Below are 24,836 nucleotides of genomic sequence, written 5' to 3'. Positions count from 1 at the left end.
GAGTTTAATACTACCATGGCCGAGCACCTGATGAGGTGAGATGTAGAATCAGGTGTGGTAGCAAATATGAACTGGCGGCTCTTTAGCAGTTCTTTACAGTTTGATGTATACCACATTATTATATAACATCTGGCAGCAAAAATAACAGAATTCATTTATCCTTCCGCGTTTTATGTACCGTAATCAAATTACGAACACAATCTTTTACATTTTTCCAGGACCTATGGCACAAAACTGGATTCTGTTGTAAACAACTACTGCAAGCAGCCTTTCCAGGCACGTGTAGAAGTCTAATATCTTGCGAAAAATAATTTGTAACAGCCATCTTTTCTTCAACACTCCATATCTTATATTCTGCACCTAACACAAAAAGAAAATATCAAGTAAATCTACTGTTACAAAGTAACAAGGTAAATAGACAGCCACAAATCAAAATCTGTTGCTGCAAAATTGTTTAGATTTTCAAAAAGAAGTTGTTTGAAATAATAGTTGAAAAATTGCCATCACTCAAAATCAAAACAAGGTGTATAAGTAATATCCTATGAGTAATTTCAAATTAAATGACATTTTCATATGTTGATTTTTTATGGTTTTGTAAATGACCACCAGTCAGTCAAACATAACAAAAACAAATCAACATGGATATGTAATAAATGATGTAATGCAATTTTAAAGTAAACCTTATATTTAATTATATTATAGCATTATCAATATCAGTGGATTTTATGATGTCAATGCAGCAGATTATTCGCAATAATGTATCCCATTATTGATCCCTGTACCATGGATTTGATTACAATGTAGTTTTCGAAAACGAATAAAGGAGAAACTATTTAAAAAGAGAAATTGCAAGCATCCTCGTTAGCTCTCTACGTTAAAGCACGCTCGGTTGAAGCATTTCATCTAGTAGGCATGCTTCTAGATTCCACGACTGATGCCGCTGTCATGTCCCTAATCGTGTCAATGAACTACAGTACTCATTCCGCTCAACCTCCCGCTTTTATCGCTTTTTTTCCGACCGCTTATCGCTTAATTTCCGACCGCTCGCTGCTTTCCGACCGGAAACCGACCGCTTTTTTTCCGCTCGCTCGCGTTCGCTTTTGTTCGCTCGCTCGCTCGCTTTTGTTCGCTCGCTCGCTCCTGCTATGGCTGGCTTCAAAAACATCGTCCGCTTGCCAACCGACCGCTGGAGTAACAATGATCGTACATTGTATATATAAACTTAAGTTTTTATTCGTAATAAATTTAGGTTTTAATGACGATTCAAAACACAACGCCTATTGCTTCTCTGCGTTGGAACAAAGACGCCTTCAAATCACTTGACACATTGTAACGTTTGCTACGCAAGTCGAACTGTGACCTGTATTTACATATTTACGTCCTTGTGTGTGTAGTTCAACTATATAACTGGTCAATCGCGATATGTATTGAGTACCAGTATTTGTGTGTTGTGTGTGTGTTTCTGTGTGTGATTTTGACTAAATTTATTCCGAACGGCGCTCAAAATAATTTGACACTTTGTTATTTGCGAACGCAACTCACACTATGACCCTTACTCAATTTGCACAAGTAATACGAATGCTGTAGTTCAGAAAATCTATTGGTTAACTTTTGCTCGTGTCTGGGTGCGCAAAACAAAACTGCACATATAATTATCGCATAGCTGAATTTCTACAAATCAATTGGACTTAAACTACTAGTATAATGACTGTGACGATTAATCGCTTGTCTGAGTACATGCGGCGACGAATTATTGGATTGGCAGCAGCCGGGCGAAAAATGAAAGAGATCCCGGAACAGTTAATTTGTTGAGGAAAACAAACAAACGCAGCCAGTGATACATTTTGAAAACAAAAATACAAAATAAACGCAATCAGAGGCGCCGAACACGCGCGTTGGAAATAAATAAAACGTGTTGTGACAGTCTCACCAAACTCTTTCACTCGCGCAATGTAATTATGTTATTTCCCAAAGCCCTTATATTTAATACATTGACAAAAAACACCGCAAGAAAAATGTAAATCAGGCTTGTAATTACTAGTAACTCTACTCGAACGCAATGTTGATCACTGTAAAAGTGGATAAATTCGAACCGTCATCAAATTCAAAATTCAAGCGATCTCGTTGAATGTCAAAAATAAACTCGATGTTTAGAAAGACAAAAACAACAACATATTAGAGTGCAAAAAAGTTAGCAGCAAAGAACGAGAAGTGCATGTGGGAAAGCGATGAGTGAACTCGAGGAAAATTATGCTGATGTGAGAACAAGCCATATACCCGCGGAGTACTCGCTAAAACATCGAGAAAATGTGCCATTTCAAAGGGCACCCTTACAAATAATGTCTGCGATTGTGTGAACATGATAACGTGCAAACAAGCAACAGGGCTCGTGGTCCACAAGGAAACTTAGCGATGACGCAGTTAGATGTATACGGCTGTTGTAAACAGAGACTCCTTCGATCTCATATAAGCAGGTTCACGTGGATGTATCATTTTCAACTATTACCAACAACGCTATGATAACATACTAGACATTATGAAATTCTTTTGTTTTTATGTAGAAAAATACAGTAATTTTACCAAGTAAAATCATATTTATTAAAATTGTTGTTCATACATGAGTTGTCGAACACACTATATAGTTTGTAATTTCATCCAGCTCCTTTCAGTCACGATTCAAAACAAATAAAAGGCGCAAATATAGATAATATAGCAAATTATTTTTTTCTGTAATATTCGTGTGTAATCAGTAATTATGAAAAAAAAATATGGGTACATATTGATTTCGTTATGAATTATTCTTAATATCAATTTCTAAATTATTTTGTCAAAATCAGTTTTTTTTCCAGGTTTTTTTCCCCAAAACGAAAGAATTTCATAATGTCGGGAACGAGAATTATTATTTATTGGAACGGAAAGTCTTTATCGTAGTGCTTCGCCTTGTTTGACAACGAGCTCTTCAGGTCGCTAAAACTGTATGTCCACCTCTGTTGGGGTGAACATTTGTATTATTATACTGAATAAATCTTAGAACAGAAATGGTGGCACTCAATTATGGCAATCTTCCAGCTCATCGTTAGAAAGATTTTCGGAGGCAAATTTAATCTTGAAGCACAGGGAGCCCAGGAACTATAATCAACTGTAATACGCAGTCCTCTATGAGCGGGGGGGGGGTATCGGCTGGTATCTAGTGTAAGAAATAGACAAGGGATGAAGGCTCCAGCCAGCTCACATTTTTTAAACTCGAAAAAACAGACGAAAAGAATGAAAAATTAAATATAAACAAAATACCAGGTTGAAGAATATTAGTTGCTTCTTCAAATTTCGCCAAAGCCCTACCTACATTTTACCGATATCTGCAGAATAAATCAAGAAAACTACACAAATTTACTCCATTTAGGAATTCCTAACGGTTTGCCCGAACGCATGGCACAGTTGGAGGCGTGGCCTGTTCAGCATTTGTCAACAACCAATCACAAGATGGTTACGAACCACATCGAGGTCACGACTCGGTTAGCCTTGCTCAACTGGTTCGTAACCAGTCTTGTGATTGGTTGTTGACAAATGCTGAACAGGCCACGCCTCCAACGGTGTCGTGCGGTCGGACTAACCGTTAGGAATTCCTAAATGGAGCCAATTTGTGTAGTTTTCTTGATTTTTTCTGCAGATATGGGTAAAATGTAGGTAAGGCTTTGGCGAAATTCGAAGGAGCAACTAATATTCTTCAACCTGGTATTTTTTTTAGAATTTATTTTTCATTTTTTTCGTCTATTTTTTCGAGTTTAAAAAATGTGAGCTGACTGGAGCCTTCATCCCTTGTCTATTTCTTACACTAGATACTAGCCGATAAACCCCCCCCCCCCCCCCCCCGCTCATAGGGAGTGCGTACAGTTGATCATAGTTCCTGGGCTCCCTGTGCTTGAAGGATTGCAGGAAATTGACCCTTACCGATTCATATTTATGAATTAATCGGGATTCAGGTATCATAGTGTTTGTAACAGGAAAAAAAAAAACGCTTTCGCGTGGGATTTTTCATGCAAACATTGTGAATGGTTCCTGACACTGATTCCTTTTTAACTTTCAATTTTTCTAAGACGCGGCAAACCCTGCTCATGTCCGGAGACGTCGTCGAGATGCAGGTGCGATTCCTCTTAGCAACGCGTTCTATTAATTTCCAAAGCGCGTGGTCGGCGCCTTTGATTGCGTTTATTTTGTTCTTTTAGTCACGTAATCTATCACTGGCAGCATTTGTTTTGTCGCGTCGCACATCTTAATGTTCAAGCTGACTTTGTTTTGGCTGTAAGTGAACTACTACAGCTCATGAAAGTATTTCGCCCAGAGTTCGCAAAAAACGGAATACCCTGCAAAATTTGAATCCTTTATTTTATAACGAGACATTGGGCGCAAACATAAAAACCATAATTGTAATTCAACAGGTTTATGTAACGTGTTAGTCCGCTTGCCAGCCGCCTAGTTAAAAAACGCGATCTCCAGTGATGTCGGCTTCGACAACTTCGGACAAGTAAGATGGGCGCTGGCCGACATTACATTTGCAAGTATTGTATTTGTTTGACAAATTGTACACTACGGTCATTCTATAACAATCGATCAGTCGTTTTTTTCACAGTCTTACTATTCCTGCAGATATTCTTCAATTGTTATAGGTGCCACGAATTTTAACATAACTACAACTTGACCCGTGTTAAACCCAAACCATGCGTGCATGACAACCGTCACCCTACACACGGTTACTCAACGAATACCGTACTCTACAGTAGACATTTTTCGCTCTCCACCAAAAATAGAATGGTTTTATTTCATATTAGTTGTGTCTGTGTCAGTGTCGTATTTGATTTCACATGTTTGGTTCGATCTTGTTTATGATGGACATTATTACTACGCGTATGTATTATTACCAATTTTATATGGCCGTGTGATCCACCGTATTTTTTTCAACGGTCGTTCTATAAACTTCTGATTGTATTTATTCTTATTTTAACATCATAAAAACAAAAATGATACACTTGTACATGAAACAGTAGGTAATGAACTGTAAATGTGGGCGGTTGCGCTGTCAGGCGAGCGAGCGAGCGAGCGATTCCGCGAGCGGATACTTCCGGATTTGCGCGGTCGGAAAAAAAGCGGAAATTGCGCGGTCGAATTGAACAAAGCGAGCGAAAAAAAAGCGATCGAAATCCGGAAGCGGGCGGGAGGTTCGGCGAAATGAGTACTGTAAGGTTAACCCGGGATGATTCATCCAAGCAGATGCTGCTATGTTTACAGAGTGTGAGTACAGAAAAATGAATAGTAGTACTACACTTATTTGTGAAACAAGATTGTTGTCAGGTGTCTTTTTTTAGTCCCTGTTCGAACGAAGTCCGAAAACGGGGACTATCATTTTGGGTTAGTTCCATCCGTCCGTCCGTCCGTCCGTCCATCCGTATGTATGTACGTCCGGAGCTATATCTCAAACACCAATTGACTGATTTCATTCAAACTTTACATGAAGACATAATATCTTACATATACGCGTCAAGTTACTTTATTATCGGAGCAAAAATGGCCGACTTGTGGCCATTTTGGATGTAAAATTTGCTATTTCTGATACCTAAACGTGTCTGCAGCAGTTTCTCGGAGATGACTGGGCCGATTTGGATCAAAGTTGGTATGATGATCATACATATTGGTTTGTAGTTGCACGTCATTTTTTTATCGTGATTCGAACAAATATGGCGGCCATCTTGTTTTTCATGGTACCCATGCTACTTTATCTTGAATGCAATGAATGTCTCTGTTTAAAGTTTGTACAAAGATAGTATACCAAGAGATACATCTGCACCAGCATGGTTTTTGTGATTCAATTCGATATGGCTGGCCGATGCCCAATTTTAATGTATAAGCGCTAAATCGTCATTTTCACATGTCCGAGGCTGTTTCTCAAAGATGACTGGGTCGATTTGGATTAAACTTGGAATGATGATCATACACATTTGGTTATATGTGCACGTCATACTTTTTTCGTGATTCAAACAAATATGGCGGCCATTTTGTTTTTCATGGTACATTTGTACCCATGCCTACTTTCCTATGAATGCAATGAATATTTATGTTTAAATTTTGTACAAAAACAGTATACCAATAGATACATCAACACGAACATTATTTTTGTAATTTGATTCAATATGATTGTCCAATTCTCATGTAAAAGCAATAAATCATATTTTTTTTTACAAATCCATCTCCTATTAATGGTTTCAATCTAATCTCAATGACTTCATCAGCATCAAATTGATATGTCAAATCACAAAATTTTGGACGGGGACTGTGTCGTTAACAATGACTTGTTATTTATACAGCAAGATTAAAATCACTGTTTGTAGGATGGCTAACACCCACTAGCTTTCCAGCCATGTTCACTCACTCGCTACGCATTCGTTTGGCTTGAAGTATTCATCAAATCATGGGCCTCTCGTAGCATTTGAAAATAGCTATTACAGGACTGTAGCCAATAAAATCCACCTCAATGGTTTGAAAACACTTGCTGGATTGGGTAACAATACGACAACGTACATGTACCCATGGTACACACTCCTACGCACAGTCAATTCCGTCAGTCCATAGGCGGCCGTCTAGCATAGCATAGTGCAAGGTCGTGACGGACACCAAAAGTACTAGTCACTGTGTGCCGTTCACTCGGGCGACCACTACAATGCTACTCCACACCACACTGTAAATTATTTAATTACAAGAATATTTGATGGATAAAAACTAGTTTCTTTCTTAGTTTGCCATATGAGATTGTGAATACAATTTTCAGAAAGACATTTTAAATTATTCAGATTCACAGGCCAGTGACTGCGAAACAGTTCTGTTCACTGTGGATTTTTCTCGAAATTTTCCATTTTTTAGTGGCAGCAAATCCACTGATATTGAAAATGCTTCAAAAAATAACAATAATAAATTCTTTGTCAACTCATAATGGAGTAAGCTTTCGTCCATTATGGGTTGGCGGGTCGTTCATTATTGTTTAAATAGACATCATAAAGTCATAGTCTATGAGGTGCAATACACATTGAAATTTTGGCAGCTAAAGACATACTGAAACAGTTCCATACCTTGAGGCATCTGTCTGCTTTTTTTCTTTACACTAGATGAAGTCTGAGTGAAAGAAACATCACTTTTGCCAGATGCCCTTCTTTTAGGATAAGCAAGCTCATGCTGAACTAAAAGGAAGAATCAAGTAAAATGTAAATGAAAAAGAAAGAAGAAAAATGAATCCTGCAATTCATATATGTTAGTTATAAATTGAAATTCTGCCAGCTTCATGCATGCTGAACAATTTGAGCCAGAACGAATCAACACCCATCATTGTAAGGATAGTAATATCTCCAGAAAGTGTATATATGAAGGGACTGCACATAATGATAAAAACGTATGTTACTTGATACAAAGCATGTTTCCAACTTACCAATCTGTCAAAATGTGGCACACTTACCTGGATGTGCTTGTTTAGCTTTTTTTGCTCTTCAGTCTGAAGCAATGGTTCATTTGTGTTTGAGTTTTGCTCTTTAACACCTGCAAGAACAGCCAGCCATTTAATTCATGAAAGTCAATTATAAAAATTTGAAAACAGTGTATTTAAAAAAAAAAACAATATTGGCATACGATATGAACCCAAATGACACTAAATTACACACTATGATTTTAAAAGTTGTTTGCATTTCTGATTTTATTTACTTTCAAAATCACATAAGAACTCAAGAAAAGTATATACTTAAAATTAAAAGGAAGAAATTCTGAATGTGGGTAACAAACATGAAAGCCAATACTATAAAGTTAACACAAGAAAATCCAGTTATTTTTTCAAGAGAGAATGTCTTATTTACCTGATTCTGAGAGCCAATATACGATATCTTCTCTGAGTTCAAAAACTTTGTCCATTCTATGCAATAATTGTGTGTATTTTTCTTTTGCTAAATACTCTGCAAACTTAAAAATTGATATACATGTAAATCATAGAACATGTATAAATAACTACATGCCCACATTATTTTTCATCCGCCAAAAAGGCTTTGACAAAATAAAAATTACAAATAGGCAAAGCAATGCAATTATTATTACTGGCAACAGAAAAATGATCATAGACATCAGAAAGTGAAAAACCTCACAAGATGAAACTAGACAGCAGTCAAAGAAATATGAAATGTCTATTTCCCTCATGCATGAGCCATTTATTTCAGCTCAAAACTTGTTTACCAAAATGTGTTAATGCATGTTAACTTGATGTTAGCTTTGCATCAGTGTAACATAATGTTAGCATATTCAGGGTTGTAAAGTTGATTCTTATTCAAAGTTTTTAAATATAATTAAAATAGTGTTTGAATCAAAAATATAATACATTTGAAAGGGTAAAACACAAATACAACTGTGCTCCAGAAAGATAGATATTTTATACTTTGCAGCCACATGTTTTTTCAGTAATCATGTTTGTCAAATAATGTATCTACTATCATCCAATCCTTGATCTGTACTAGACGAGTGGCAATAGAACTGCTTTGATATAATCTATAGATTTTAACTTGCGTACAATCAAGTATCCGTAATAAATTGGCCATTCTTATTAATACATTCAAAGACTATTACTACTGTTATTTTTACGAGAAGTATTTTTGACAAGTGGAGATCGTTACTGAATTACCCTATAGAAACTTTATTGACATCGTAGCAATGTTGAATTACGACAATGGACACTATTTACATGTAATTTTCGTCCTGTATAATGTGATAATAATAAACTATAATTCTCATTTCAAATATGGATTGATTTTGTACAGTCCTTGCGCAGAAAATTCAAAGGGAAGTCATGGACTGATGTTTCAATTCATCTGTAATAAATAATGCATCAAACACAGTAAACCACTGTTGGGTGACAGTGAATGTACCAACAGGGACTGCAAATCTAAATGTTGTCTTGGCGCTGGCATGAGGCCATGGCAAGCAATCAATCAGAGTTGTGAATTTGAATAGTTGTTTTGACAACTTTTTCCTATCCCTGATAAGTAGCATGTAATCTAGTAGTAGTAATCTAGACAACTTATTTTCATTCTGCTATATTTTATGCCCACTGTTTTTATCAACAAATGTTTTTGTGAGTATTTCCATACAGTCACAGCCTACTGTTAATACAAAGCTTACATTCAATAATGTAGAGTTAGCAAGGTCATAACACGATTTTAACAAAGCATTAGCACATTAGGTAAGTAAGTATTTAGCTGTACTGTAATATCTATTTATATCTATTAAATTTCAACTGACACACGATGAGGTTTCCTGGCTGTAACACTAATACACATCAAAATATTCAAATGATTCAGGGATATATCCTTACCTCAATGACAAAAACTCCACAAGAGACACTTGCACTGCATGGTCAATTGTTGATACTTTGTAATTTCCATCTTCTTCTTTGTTAACTGCAAATTTACTAAAAAAAAGTGAAATATTTCAATCAAAAACTGTTAGAAGAGTAAAAGAACAGTGGAGGACAAATTTTTAGCTTTCAGAAGTGACAGTATCCAATCACCATAAACTAAAAATAAAGGTGTTTTCATTGCCATAGTCCTGTTCAAATTATGTTAACCAGTAAGTAGCAGATGAATTTACTAATATGATTGCTGTAAAACAGACACAAAGTAGTAAGTGTATTTGCAGAAGTGAAAAGTTGCTACTTCAGCATTCATTAAAACCATGTACATGTTGATGCCATGCATGTACTAAACAATTTTGAATGGACGGATGAAAACAAAATATTGACCAGCCACGATGTGCATCACCCCCCCCCCCCTAAAAGGTAAAAGTTTGACTGAAATAAGTCCACACATGCCAAAAATGTGGTTCCAGCCATGAAAAATAGTTTGATTTTTAGATGCAAATTAACAACCAAAACTAATGACAGTCCATCTTTGACCACATCTTTATATGTACAATCATGTATGTCATGTACTATCCATGTACAAAAAATGAATTGAATTTCTTTAGGCCTGTTCCAGATGTGTGTCCTGAATACCATCCATCAAAATAAAAGTGGCCACCAGTTGGCTGTATTAGATCAACAATGGCAGCAAACTTTGACAAAATAAAAATTACAACTCGACAATGCAATGCAATTGTTATTACTGGTAACAGAAAAATGATCATAGACATCCGTGACACTGAAAAACTTCAGCACTGGTAAAATTTGAATGATGTTGGCCAAACTGCATCCAAAAACTGGCTCCCCAACATACTTGTACACATGTGTGCATAGATGGCCAGGACCTTAAGATTTTCCAAAGCTCATACAGGAATGGAAAAATTTAACTTACACATACATGTACCAAAATTGTACACACAGACCCAAGGCTTGAACATCCAATTTTAAGACCAAAAAATTACCTTATCAAGCCCTACAGATCAGAAACAGATTAGTACCAACAGTTGACTTATGGAAAACAATACATGTACATAATATAGACTAATACTCACTTCCAGTTCTGCTGAATTTGATTCATTTTCTCTTTGCTTTCCCCCAAAGAATTGAGATATAATATTTTGCGCTCCATTTGATTTACTTCCTGTCAAAACAATCATTAAAAAAAAGTGTTTTTATATCAGAAGCTTTATCATTAGAAGTATGTGTGTTTCATTTATATATAGACTATTATTCAAAACAACAGAATATATAAATAAGTATATCTATACAGGCAAGTCACATTCAAGAGTTCAACAGATAAACAAAATCTGTGTCAGATGCGTATAAGATATTAAAACAGAAAATGTGCCCCAATTAAAACAAGTCATAGTTGTATTTGGGTGAATTGACATTTGAGGACTAAAAATTATCTTTTGTCTGTCATTTATTGTGGCATTCAAAAAGACTCAAGAGCACAAAATTTCCATTCGGTCAACAGTCAAAAGTAATCAACATGTATACGCATTCACTGTGACACAAAATCGGGACAGGAACATTGAATGTTGGAATTGTTGACATGATGAAAAAAAAATGACATAGTTATGAGGAACAAGTCATTGAAAATTACACAGTCCCCATTAAATTTTTGAAAGTTCTCTTTATGCTCGTCATATTAAAGTGAAGGTGTTGGTTGTTGCGAGCGTGTCCTTGAAACTTGAGTCCCAAGTGGCAAATACAACAGATAGTTTATTTACATCAAATTCGAACATGTGTTGCGTGACAACCCCTCTGGTTTAAGATATAGCAGAGAAAAACAAAGATCACAAGTGAAAGTAAAACAAATTGAGGTGCACTCTGTTATTGCACTTGCTAAAATTGTTTAAAGTAAGTTTAAGAAAATGCATGTCTGAAGATAGGAATGAGGCACTACAATTAAAAATTTTGAAATGCAACTCTGGACGGACAGACAAACGTACGAACGCACAGACAGTTGGATGCACTGACGAACGGAGGACATATCCTAACATGTATGATCTATGTAAACAAATTTGAATAAAAACTGAGAAAGCATGTCCAAAATATGACATTTTCAAAAAACAAGATGACTGCCAGTTGGCCATTTTGAATTGAAACTCATTGACTCGCTCAAACTGAGTCTACCATACACATAAGTCGTGATATTGGCATCTTGGAATAATTAGTTCTATTTTGCTATAAATAAGTGGGCATATATTTATGATGTTACTACATACTAAGAACAACATTGTCTTTATTATGACAGGAAATTATACTCATGATATTGCATGTACCATGGGGGATGTGTGGATAAATTCCTACACCATAGAAGCATGTATGCATGTGCATATATCCAATACGATGCATGATGAAAGCTCAAGACCTCACTGAATATAAGCCTCTAAGATTGTGCACTGTTGTCCCAGTTCAAGAAAAAGCTGAATATAAAAACAGTCTGAGTGCATATAAGCAGTATAAACTACCAGTTGTAGTTGTCGTGTGCAGATGAATAGAAATGTTGTAATATCTGTAAGGTAATTTTAGTTTCCAGTGCACAGCAACAGAAATATTTTTCCTAGTTACAGCTACCTGAATTCCTGTATACTGTAACCTGTGCAGTGAGTACTGCCAATATTTAATAATTGCATGTTGCAAAAAACTGTCTATCAAAAAATATATAATGCAAATAGTTATTTTTGCAGTAATAGTTGCCAACAGAACTAAAGTGCATAAAAAGAAATGAATGAAACAATTTTTGCACAAAATACCATTTTTCAAACATAAGTGTTCACAAAATCAGAAGGATGTACCAAAAGATTGACAGGTAGAGGTGCTTTGCACGACATAGCCTCCTATTCGTGTTCTACAAATTCAGTAGACAAGTAGGCAAAGATACTGAGAAAACTGCAAAGTGACAGCAAGATTTAATGAGAAAATTGAAATCAGTGCTTTGTTATCTGTATTACTGAATGAAAGATTATTATATAAATTTGTATATTGTATATACATGAGAATGACTAAGAAAAATTCTTAAATATTTACCACAAGAGTTCAGTGTCCATCTTGTATAATACCACAAATATTTTGTCCACCTTCATACATAGTTCCCATTATCAAGTCATGCTTGGAAAAATCAATCTGTAAGTGTAAATGAAAGTAGACAAGTCATTGTCAATGACACGTCCCCGTTCCGTTCATATTTGAGTGACATATACATTCAAAGCAGATCATGACCGAAATGCACCTGCATATGTACAACACATTGTACTAAATCTGAACAAAATCCATCCATGCATGACTGAGATCCGATTATGGAATTGTGAAAATACGTGATTTTGATGCATTTTCGGCCTTAAAATGGCCATCATTCAGCTATTGTTAAGCGGATCATGAAACAAATGCACATACATATTTGTGACATGATGTACCATGTGTGTGTGAAGTTTGAACTTGATCAATCCAGACATGTCTTGGATACGGATCCAGAACTGAATTTATTAAAACAAAATGGCCACCAGTCAGCCATTTCGAACTTGATCCGAAAAAAAAATGACGTGCATCAAGGTCCTATTATGTTTAATGTATGTACCAAATTTGAACAAAATCCGTCCATGCATAACTGAGATCCGGGTTCGGAATGGTGAAAATGTGCGATTTCAATGCATTTTCGACCTTAAAGAGGCCGCCATTTGGCTATCGTTAATGAAATCATGAAACAAATGCACATACATATTTGTGACATGATGTACCTTGTGTGTGTGAAGTTTGAACTCGAACAATCCAAGCATGTCTCACATACGGATCCAGAACTGAATACTTTAAAACAAAATGGCCGCCAATCGGCAATTTCAAACCCGATCCAAAAAAAAAAAAATGACGTGCATCAAGGTCCTATTATGTTTAATGTATGTACCAAATTTGAACAAAATCTGTTCACGCATAACTGAGATCCGGGTCCGGAATGGTGAAAATGTGCGATTTTGATGCATTTTCGGCCTTATTCGGCTATCGTTAATCGGATCATGAAAAAAATGCATGTGCATACAATGTATGTCCCATATAATGTGTGATGTATGAGTGAAGTTTGAACTTAATCGGTCCATGCACGTCCGCACACACGGACGCACGCACGGACGCACACAGGGCAAAACATAAGTCCCCGTTTTCGGACTACGTCCGAACGGGGACTAAAAGCAAAAATGAGTGAAGAGTATGCAACTTTGATAATAAAAATAAAAATAAGATCTTTTATACATATGCAGAATAGACACATGTGAAATTTCTATTTACTCGACATGTATACTGCTAAGAATGAAAACATACATGAACTAGTTTAGACAAAGTTTTATAAAATAAAGGTCACAAAAACTTTTAAAGCTTGATAATCTTACCTTCTTTGGATAAGTGGTTTCACCCCTCAGACAAATGGATGACATTAAATTATGGTCAAAAAATTTGATTCTCTGAGAAAAAAAATATCAAGAATATAGTTATCAAATTGACTTGAACATCATAGCTTTAATGATGCTCAGTTTAAATCACAAAGTTTAACTTAATTTAGAGCTATTAGTGATATAGAATAACAAATATTTCACAACTTGTAGTCTTCAGCTGGAAAAGTGGTAACAAAATTTACCACATACATGTGGAGCCTGGACATGTATAGGATATAAAACTAAACATGAAATTATGAATAAGAACTCAAATGAAAACAAATGGTGTTCAAAATAAAGTTTGAACTCCTCTGCCATCTAATAATTCTTTTAAGAGTGAGGTTATCTTCAGTTGTCCAGAAGAGAAATTGTTGAGCTATGCATAGCAATAATGTACATTAATGTACAAGAGAAGCTTTAACAAACAAACCAATGCCATTAATCCTGAAATTTAGTTTTTCAGATTTTTAAATTTGCCAAGACACCAATAGGTTGAACACATCTTTCTGAAAAAAAACCGAAATAGTATAATGTCCCCTATTGTATTAACAATTTAAACAAGATTTAATTTAGCTTTTATAATATTATCATTTCTATTTTTTAATTATATTATCTAGCACATGATAACTGTACAGCATGCTATAGTGTACACAAATTATTTCTTATCTAATTACAATGATGTGACACAGACTGTGAAGTAATTAATATAACTTTAAATTAATATAAACAGCGTCCGGATAACTTTCGGAAATTCCGTCGCGTTTCGGAAAGATTTAATTTTCACAACTTTTGAATATTTATTCATACTTTTAGGCTAGTGAGGAGGTTATAATAATTTTTCATTTCACTTTAACTCTGTTTTTTTCACCCCTCAGACCCCTTTGAAAAGTCACTTCTGGCCATTGTAATGGCCACTATTTTCTTAATGGCCAGAATACCAACCAGAAATTTTTTAATGGTCAAAATATTGACCAGTATTTTCAAACTGGTAGTTATAATGACCACTATTTTTACACTGGTCAGAATAATAGTAATTTTTTATTTAATGATGGAGTGGGTGACAATCTATTTTTTTAATGGGTATTATAATGATCATTTTATTTTTCATTACATGAATAAAATGGTCATTTTTTTTTTCATGTCACAGATAATACCCGGTAATGGCACATGGGGATTGACAGCTCTCCTCTTTTTCCCTCACTCGCTTCAGTTTGCTTCAATTTTAAGCCAGTACAATTGTAGGTAAACGTAAAATACAAGATTTTGAAAAATTTGAAATATGGAATTATATATCTTGAAAAAATATGACGTTTTGGGTTAATTTGTTTTTAAAATCACAACAAATCATGCACTTGATACTGTTGACTTAATAATATATACTAGTAGTATAATGCAATAGGTTATTGAACATAGAAGATGACTCGTTTTCAAAATTCGGTCTAGACCCTTATCACGGGTGCTAATGAAGTGTGTGCAAACATTGAGCCCAGGCTAATCACCCAAAATACCATTGTACTTGATGTCCATTTGAAAATTTAACTATTATATTCATAACTATTCTTATTCATAACTATACTAAACTTGACAATCAATACAAGCACATTCTGTGACATTATTCTTGAGATAAAAATGGACTGACAATGAGACTCTGTACTACATCCTGTTCTTATAAAGGCAATGTCCAGCATTTTAATACCTTGAACAAACAAACAAGACATTCACTACTGAACCTTCGAAAAGGGTGCAACCCCAAACATACTCAGCAACTGACTTTCCACCAAAAAAAGTCACATAAACAGCTGGTTACTCCAAAAAGTCACAGGGAGTTACTCCAAAAAGTCACATAAACAGCGAGTTATTAATCCGAAAATGAGCCTGTCTTTATGAGTGGGGTTATAAACATAAACAAAATTCCCATTTTAATAATGACAAAAAACTAAAGTTTAGTCTTCAAATACACCGAAACTATAACATTTTAAATTGAAATACTTAACCAGTAACTTTTCATAACATGTGTTATAAACTGTAGAAGTTTATGTTGAAGGGTTGATGGAAGGTGATTTTAAAGTGGCTAAGACACAGTCAACTAAAAAATACCCATGATGCTCTGCTTTATTTTTATATTTTGCTATTTTCTCTATTATGAATGGTTTAATGTGATATGAAAATTATCTGTGAAAATATTCCACGACTACTGCATGTGTACAAAACGGTGTTGGGTGGTTCAGTAAGTTATATGGGGGGGGGGGTCCTAGCATAGAGCTCCATGTGTGTAGCTAGCTGACTTAGCAGTGAATGGCATGTTTGTTTGTTCACGGTATTATAATGCTGTACAATAATAGTGTTCATGCTACATGAAGTACTGGCTAAGATTTTAGCTGATGTTTTGACTAGACCCAATTGCATCCATGCATTGGGAGGGCCAGTCCTTAGCACGGGCTAAGGGGCGCTGTTTACGAACGCAAAATTTCTGCTGCTGACATGTTTCATTCTAATTTATGAAGCGAAGTGCACTGGAACACGAGCGTAGACAGACCGATTTATTTGGATGCACAGGAACAGTATATAACGGCGTTACAGAATGCAGAGTTTTATTAGTGCATGTTGTAGACAGCGAACTAAATTGGCGTTGTTGTATGCTCTACTACAGCGACCCAATCAGTGTGGAAGCGTGTACGGAGTAATTAATGACTGGTGGGATACTAGTTGACGACTTCCCCAGAAGTCGAAGATATGGTGTTTCGCATGCGCACGCATGCCGTTTTGGAGTGTAACGTAAATTGCACATGTGATATTGCTTTTGAGTGTACCAATCAACATCACAAAAATTCCCTTCTAACAACTATCAGCAAACTAGTATCGGAAGCACCACAATGGTTTAAAAAAAAAACAATTGAAAAAACTGGTGATGATATTAATAAAAAAAAATAAGCATTATAAATCAATAAAACATGGAAAAGGAATGGAAAAAAAAAAAAATATTAAAGGCCCAGGTATACTTTAAATACGCTCCTAAACAACAGGGATTATTTCCTTGCTTGTCCTGCTGTAGTAAACAGCTCCAGCCAAGCTCCAGTAAAAACGCGTTTTCTCGAACTTACATGTCTATTATGTCGTGCCAAAGTGGATGCATGTGACTATGAATATCACAGCAGTGACTGTGTGTAGTATTTATGACAATAAATAGTGTACGAGCTGAGATTTTGGCGGATAAAAGTAAAAAACATGAACCGGGGAAAGGGATGCGCGACTCATCTTGAATAATTACTACTGTCAATCAAAGTCACGTGATGTTGGACCGCTGAAACAGGATGCGTCATAGGCTATGCAAGTGATTAAGACCATGCATTAGAATAGCCACACCTCCAATTCACACTTGCCCAGGGCAAGTGAATTGGGCCTTTAAGGGAGAAAAATATATGGTGGTTTCGATAATTTGTGGTTGGTTTATTTAGGTTAACAGTGTAGTTATAGAACTGTACCATTGCTGTTTAATTGTTTGTTCATAATTGCTGCCTCCCTTGGGAAACAAGTTTGGGTGTTGTTAGCCAGTGCACAGACCCTTACACTGTGGCCTGTGCTATAACTGTTGGGCCCTCCTGTGAGTGAACACAATTGGGTATAGCTGATATGCAAACATTTGGGATTCACTTATATCTTAGCCTGTACTTGGTCAAAGTCCCTCTTATGACTATGACTTGGTGTAGCCTGAAACCAGACTACTGTGGATTAGTGATGTTTTGTAATGGATTACCTCCCTGATGAGTACGGTACATTTAAATAACAATGGAAACTAGCATATCACTGGCAACACATACAAGGATTTTGGCAAATTTTCACCGTTTTGTATGAAACTATTTTCACAACAACAATAATGTTTTACAATAAATTATATCAAACATATGTATAATTTAGTAGTATTAAAACTTTTTAAGTTTTTTTGAATTAAGAATGCACCAATCTTACTAGGAATCTATTCAAATCTAACCTAATGTGTGCTATTAATAATGGCTCATCAAAGGTATTGAATTACTGAACACACATCTTTGCATAGTTTCCAAAACTAAAATATTATTTCATGCTCTGCCCCCTCTCATGTAACAGTTTGTTAAGAATACGTACATTATTTAAAATCATTTTAAAAATGTGACTGGAATGTCCAGGCCCAAACTTCTGCTGCTGCAACATCCGACCATTCCTGCATGTACATGCAATTGTTTCTCTGAGATTCTGCATGCAACTAGTTTATTTTTTGAACTGAATAACAGATTCCTAGAAGTTTATTTTGACATTTTCAAATAACACTATATATAATTTTACAATTTCAGGAATAGATTAGATTGCTTGCTATTCCATTAGAAACTCTTACTTCCAAGTGTGATTTTCAACAAGCGTTCATATGTTTAGCTAACCAAAGGGAAACAAAAGCATAGTGACAGGAAGTCAACACAGCAGAAAGTATGACAAAGGTTTACACTTCAAAAATGACTGGAAAGTAAATAATCTATAACCAAAGACCATCTATGCATAAACAACTAAAGATCTGGGAGGTACAGCTTTGCAAAGTAAAAATGTCATATGGGGGTGGGGGGTGGTGAGGGGGGGGGGGGTTAAAACATTGCTTCAAACACAGTCCCTCTATCACTGTGCTTCAAAACATCATCTTAATTATTCAGCTCAGTGTACAAACACATAAAGTACAGAAATTGGATAATTAATGAAAACATTAGACAAAACAAGAATATGTAAGCAATATTTTGTTTTGTTTTTTAAAAATCATGATGTAGTGCACAGCCATACAGACTGTTTTAGTGGATAATAATATTTTAGGTTTGCAATGTCATACTCCTCCAGATATTCATCAAGTTTTCTTGAGAGGCGATTAGCTTAAGGAGGGGGCTGTGCAAAATGTTTTTTCTCCTCTTTGTTTTTGTGCTATTCTTTTTCTAGTGTAAAATATTTTTTCTCAAAGATGTAGGCGTGTCAAATTTGTCCATGTTTTTGATCTCTACAGGATTTTTTCAATAATATTTTCCTGTTAATTATTATTAAAAAGATGAAAGATTGTGGAGTGAGTGTGGGTGTGTACAAAAGGGTCAGCAAGAAGAACTATATAAGATAGCTGAAAATCATGAAATACCAGTTGAAAGATGTCACTTTTATTTGAGGGAAAACATAAAAAAAGGAATGTACAGTAACTCTACACACTTGGAACTTTCAAAATCTGTGTGCAAATGTAAAACTGATAAACATGCAAATGCTAAACCATTGCATCCATCAATACTGGTTAAACTTTTTTTTTCCCTTAACGTCCATAAATTCTGGTTCTTCAACTTCTTACGTTCCATTTATATAGTATTTCCTTTTTTTAAATTGTCATTATCTGCAAAAAATAATTCAGATTGCTATTAGCTTACAATGACCAGTTTTTAATTAAGACACTTTGTAATCAATTTTGGAAACAAAAATTTGTGGTGTCTGTGTATTTTGGCATATTTCTGTCCTCACTAATAACAATGTGGATAAAATGACATCTTGTGATATGTCAATTTTTCCCCTATGCAACTCAGATATACTTCCAAAAAGATGATACCCGGTACATTCTGATTGAAAAAATATAAATATCAAATAAAACAGAATAACATCAAATTGTTTCCTAACCGAATATATTAGGGGTTGTGCCATATATACACACAGTTTGTCTCTTGAGAGACTAGGACAGTACACAGTCCCTCTGTGGACAGTACATTGCTGTACTTGGGAACCTAATTTCTGAGAACAATAGGGGGATTTAACTTCCTACAAGAGACAAAAGAAAGTTATGTAACAATGCAGCTGCATGATTTTGTCTTTCAAAGTAGGAAGCTGTGTACATACAAAATTATAGAGTCCCTCCACAATGGGAATGCCACCATGCATGTACAACTTCATCGATCCCCAGGTACTTTCACAAAATAAATAATTGTATTATAATTATGATCCAATACAATACCATATTTGCTCTAAAATTACATTTGTGGATACTAAATCATGAAAATATTACATATTTCGACCATTGAAGATCCCTGTAAATTACCTAAGTGCATGTGCTGCTAATAGAGTAATTATGTTAAGTGTAATATTGTTTCTATATTTTTTTTTCAAAATCAAAAAAATGATATTAAAAATATAAAAACAGTTTAGTTTGAAAAGTGAAATAATGGTATTCAGATGGTTATGATTTAAGCATGACCTTAGAAAACTGGGTCATGCAACTTCTGTCTGAGACAATGTGCAATGTGGGTTATAACCTCCTGTATAATCTCATTAATACATATACATGTACCTAGAAGATTTATACATCTGAAACAGTTTTTACTAGTATTCCCATTAGTCAGTGTATAACAAGTGCACTATGCTATATCTGTTCTAAATATGATGAAAAATCCACTTGTTATAATGACACAAATTTCCACAGGTCATTGTTTACTTTTAGGCAGTTTTGTTTCCTTGCAGAGAAAACTTACCATTTTTGTTTCCCTTTCCTGATTTCATAGTGGAATAAAAATTGTTAATTTTTAGTTTCACTCGCATCAATAGAATGGACTTGGCTATTCAAGTTTTGATCAAATTTAATTTTTCTGATTATATTCCAACCACAAAATTGTCTCATTTTGTGTAGCTACACCCTGGCAGCCATGTTTGGCTTATGAAACAGGAGAGGATGTAACAGTGGTGTTGACATAGATTTATTATCAGTTTCTCTAAGGTGTTAATTTGGGTAGGGGGATTATAACTAAGGTTACATGAAAGGGGTAGCCACAGTAGCATGTCCCTGTTCTCTAAGGTCTATGATTTAAGTACCATTATATAGACTAAATATTTTTTTGTCCAAGTTGAGCAAGAGTACCCATGATCAATTTGGCTGACCCAGAAATGCCTAGGACATTTACTGACTGCATATTACACCTTCATTATATTTTGTTTAAGTCTCGCCCATTTGCCCCCTGTATCTTCAAAAGTAGTGTTCATGCTACACAAAGTACGGGCTAAGATTTAAGCTAATCTCATATGTTTGAGTTCATGCACAGAAGGAAACAATGGTTAGCACGGGGTAAGGAACGCCCAAACTTATTAAGAATAGGCAAAATCTTCAGAAATTTTAACTATGAGTGCTCAGTAAGAATAAGTAGGAAGGTTAGTTCTACAGCTATAAAACAATACCAAAGCAAATTCAGAAAGTGCAAATTGCAGAATAACAGGAAGTAGCACAGTATCTCATCATCGGTACATTTTTTCTTGAGTCAATCTCTCTATATGTGTTAGCGTTGATTGTCATGCAGGAAATGGCACACCAAAATAAAAAGTTATGAATATAGTAGTAAATCTCCTAAATGAACATTAAATACAATGGTTTTTTTAGCCGAGCTAAGCGTTCATGCTTGTTTTGTTTTGCCTGTGCTAAGGCTTTGACCAGATTTACTCTGTACCTAGTATTTCTTAGCCTGTATTCATGCACATTTTTTTAGCACAGGTTAAGGTATTGGACCTCTTAGCCTTTGCTAAAGAGCTCTACGTGAATCTACGAATAAGTGTCTTCTGTTTATTTCTACCTTAGGTGCATACATTAAGATTCACTTCCCCTTTATATTGATCTCTACAACTCATTCAAATCAAATCAAAGATGAGCAAAGAATATTAGATTCAATTGAAATTTAGTTTAAATCCATGCTAAATTAAAAGTTATTTTGAGTATGAGTTTTACTTTTTTCTTTTGTGCGCAAAGAAAAATGAACTGTTGCACACTGTAGACATATATCATCTATACTAGTTTACAGGAAAAAGGGATTCTGGATGGTATTTGATGTTATGGGCATAATATATACATGTATAGTTAATACATGATTACTAAATTAGATTTCCCAGTGTACAGTACACTATTGCTGGTATTGTCTGAGGAGAAAAAAAACAACAATATACATAGTCTTCAAAAATTTAAAAAAAACAAACATTTTGCAGTCAGTTAAATTATTATATTAAAATAATTTGAAAACATTGCCATGAATGGAAACAAATTTACGTTGATGTTTTTTTGCAGATTTCAGGAGTTGGAAATAAATTTTGTTTATACTTTTCTTGTATTAACAAACATAGGAGCTAATCCTCATTAACACCTACTTGAGCTTGTTGTTTGACAATTATGAATAATAATGAAGCATTACTTACACAGTGTGCCATGACTGAACAAAAACGAAAGCCCCAAAAGACTATCCTGCTACATAAACAACAACAAAAGTATCTAATATTGTATTGAAGTCATTGTAAAATGGTAAAATAATTACAAATTCATACCTTGATGTGCCAGTTGCAGTACTGCAATCGTCCTATGATTCAACACCATCTAAATACTCCGCAGGTTATGCAGTCCACCAGCAGTCACTGGCATCAGCGTTACTATGAAATTTCACTGGGGATCGAGGCAATATTCGCGAAATTTCATTTAAGTGTACTTGGAAGCGCCAGTGAAACTTGGGAAAAATAAATTCCCACACGTATATTGAGGCTGTTTTCTGGGCCATTATATTTAGAGACATGAACAAAAATACTGGTCATTTTATGTATGTAATGAAAAATAAAATGACCATTATACTGCCCATAAAAAAAAAATGTTCATCAACTCCATCATTTAAAAAGCAATTGTAATTATTCTGACCAGTATAAAAAACATGGGTCATTAAAACCACCATTTTAAAAACACTGGTAAATATTTTGGCCACTTAAAATATTCTGGTCAATACTCTGGCCATTAAGAAAATAGTGGCCATTATAATGGCCAGAAGTGACTTTTTAATGGGGTCTGAGGGGTGTAAAAACAGTGTTAAAGTGAAATGAAGAATTATTATAACCTTCTCACTAACCTAAAAGCACAAATAAATATTCAAAAGTTTTGAAAATTAAAACTTTCCGAAACGCGACGGAATTTCCGAAAGTAATCCGGACGCTGTTTATAACTTTAAGTTACCTCTCTTTTTTGAGTGGCAGGATAGACAGCAGAATTGACAATATCATCAGAAAGTTCATTCCCATTCTTGAGATTCCTAAAACTGGATTCTAGTATCAAATACGGTTCTATCTTACATACAGCTAAATCTGCTGTTTTCTCAGTAGGTGCTGAAAAAATACCAGGTATAATGAAAGTAATAAAGATTCGGAAATGTACTGATCTGTGACAGTGTGTGCAAACACAGACGCTGTTCATGAAGAATAACGTAATGTAATAGTTTCATAGTTGGATTTTATTTCCCCTTTATAAAAAACAAGCCATGCATGGCACAGTCCCAGTTAGTTATCAAACTTAAGATGTATAGTTTTGTTTATAGTAATATAGTTGGAACATAAACATGTCAGAGATATGGATCCAGAAACTGATGCTTGATTATGATTTTTTTAACACCGAAATGATTGACATTCAGCCACCTTGTTTCTAATCGTCAATCCATCCATAAATTCTTGATTTTCCAGTATTATAACTCTCACATACCTTCAGGAGTCTTGATATCAATCAGCACTGATTCTTCATCATCTGAAATAAACACACATATTGATGAAGCATACAATAGTAATGAGAAATTAATTTTTTTTTGATGTAAGAACATCCATTTTTGTTTAGGCATAAATGTGATTTACGATTTTTAGAATAACATTTAAAAATTTCAAAACTGCAGTTGAAAACCATTTTGCCAACCACAGGAACTGTGGCTTTGGCATAAATACACTTTCGAAATGACTTCATCCAATCAGGAATTACTTTCACGAATATAGGGCGGTAAAAAAGAACATACCATCACCACATTCATTGAAAATATTCTGGCATATATGTACGTTAAAGTAAATCCATACTTACCATTCAAGTCAATCTCTATGTCATCAAGTGATTTGTTCTTGTACTTTTCTACAGATCCTCTTTCACAAGCAAGTAGAATTCTGCTGACTTTAGCGATCTGCAGGGTGTTTTGTGGGAGCCTATAAAACTTCCTATGAACTCTGATGTAATGACCCAAAAAAACAGCCAAAATTTCCTGTCCATTGTCTTTCAAGTTGAAAAGTTGAGACATAGTTGCAATTTGCTTTCTTAAGATTGGTTGAGTTGAAACATTCAGGGAAAGTCAAACCACATTTCTGTGCATATTTGTTCAAGCACATGGTAGCACGTATTGGATTCTCAAGCATAGTGAAGAACCAGATGTAGCTCATGTGTTGAGTTTTAAATCCAGAAGTGCTGAAAGAAAATTGCTGTGGCAAAAGCTAACAAAGGAAATCATGCAAATAATGTTGAAGTACTCAAGGCAGGAAAGGGTTTTCTAATTCCCTTTAAAAAAACCATCATATCAGATAGGTGCAACTAAATATGTTCCCTGTCCAGCCTGTTTGGGATATTTCATCCGAACTGAATTATGGAAACATCACAAATCATGTACAGCCATATTCTGAGTCAGTATTGTTCGTAAAAACATTCGTTAATGGAGCAGCGTTCAAGTGACGATCAGTAACAATCTCAGCTAACGGGCTACTAATTTCATCGGATGATGTGTGGTCTGACGATATGTCACACTGTGGTACTTGACACTGGATTGACTGAGTGGTGATTCCATCTGGTGTTGTGTGGTTGGTATTACATCACATCCTGGTACTTGAGACTTGGCTAACTGACAACTGATTCCATCCGGTGAAATGCAGTCTGGTTATATGTCAGAACCAAGTACCTGAGACTTGGCTAACTGACAACTGATTCCATCCGGTGACAACTGATTACATCTGGTGATGTGTGGTCTGATAATATGTCACACCCTGGTACATGAGACTTGGCTAACTGACAACTGATTCCATCTGGTGATGTGTGGTCTGGTAATATGTCACACCCTGGTACTTGACACTTGGCTAACTGACAACTGATTCCG

The 24,836-nt window shown here is 35.1% G+C and overlaps 1 protein-coding gene and 2 long non-coding RNA genes across 3 annotated transcripts; all 3 read right to left on the bottom strand.

Moving 5' to 3' along the window:
• Nucleotides 1–209: 209 nt before the first annotated feature.
• LOC146730240 (uncharacterized) lies at nucleotides 210–7,208 on the bottom strand. The gene is made up of 2 exons (XR_014927452.1): nucleotides 7,116–7,208; nucleotides 210–360 (listed from the first exon to the last, which is right to left on the bottom strand). It is a non-coding gene; the product is annotated as an uncharacterized LOC146730240 (long non-coding RNA).
• Nucleotides 7,209–7,887: 679 nt separating this feature from the next.
• LOC146730238 (uncharacterized) lies at nucleotides 7,888–23,993 on the bottom strand. Its single transcript, XM_085494057.1, has 8 exons — nucleotides 23,783–23,993; nucleotides 23,420–23,461; nucleotides 22,901–23,049; nucleotides 13,858–13,929; nucleotides 12,509–12,604; nucleotides 10,525–10,613; nucleotides 9,389–9,484; nucleotides 7,888–7,989 (listed from the first exon to the last, which is right to left on the bottom strand). The coding sequence occupies exons 1-5, from the start codon at nucleotides 23,991–23,993 to the stop codon at nucleotides 12,518–12,520; spliced, it is 561 nt and encodes a 186-aa protein (XP_085350183.1). The 3' UTR covers nucleotides 7,888–7,989; nucleotides 9,389–9,484; nucleotides 10,525–10,613; nucleotides 12,509–12,517.
• On the bottom strand, nucleotides 19,043–19,925 carry LOC146730239 (uncharacterized). The gene is made up of 2 exons (XR_014927451.1): nucleotides 19,561–19,925; nucleotides 19,043–19,282 (listed from the first exon to the last, which is right to left on the bottom strand). It is a non-coding gene; the product is annotated as an uncharacterized LOC146730239 (long non-coding RNA).
• Nucleotides 23,994–24,836: the final 843 nt, after the last annotated feature.

Source organism: Saccoglossus kowalevskii, chromosome 19 (genome assembly GCF_978046115.1).
Source record: "Saccoglossus kowalevskii chromosome 19, keSacKowa6.1, whole genome shotgun sequence".
Lineage (NCBI taxonomy): Eukaryota > Metazoa > Hemichordata > Enteropneusta > Harrimaniidae > Saccoglossus > Saccoglossus kowalevskii.
Note: the sequence above shows the minus strand (reverse complement) of the source record. Positions and strands in the feature narration are given on the sequence as shown.

What these genes read in the sequence shown, in the direction of transcription:
- LOC146730238 (XM_085494057.1), bottom strand. Translation starts at nt 23,993, where the DNA reads ATGTCTCAACTTTTCAACTTGAAAGACAATGGACAGGAAATTTTGGCT. An exon ending in CATAGAGATTGACTTGAATG is followed by an intron (nt 23,462 to 23,782) that starts GTAAGTATGGAT and finishes TGTTTATTTCAG; the next exon opens with ATGATGAAGAATCAGTGCTG. An exon ending in CTGCCACTCAAAAAAGAGAG is followed by an intron (nt 13,930 to 22,900) that starts GTAACTTAAAGT and finishes TTTTTTTCTCAG; the next exon opens with AGAATCAAATTTTTTGACCA.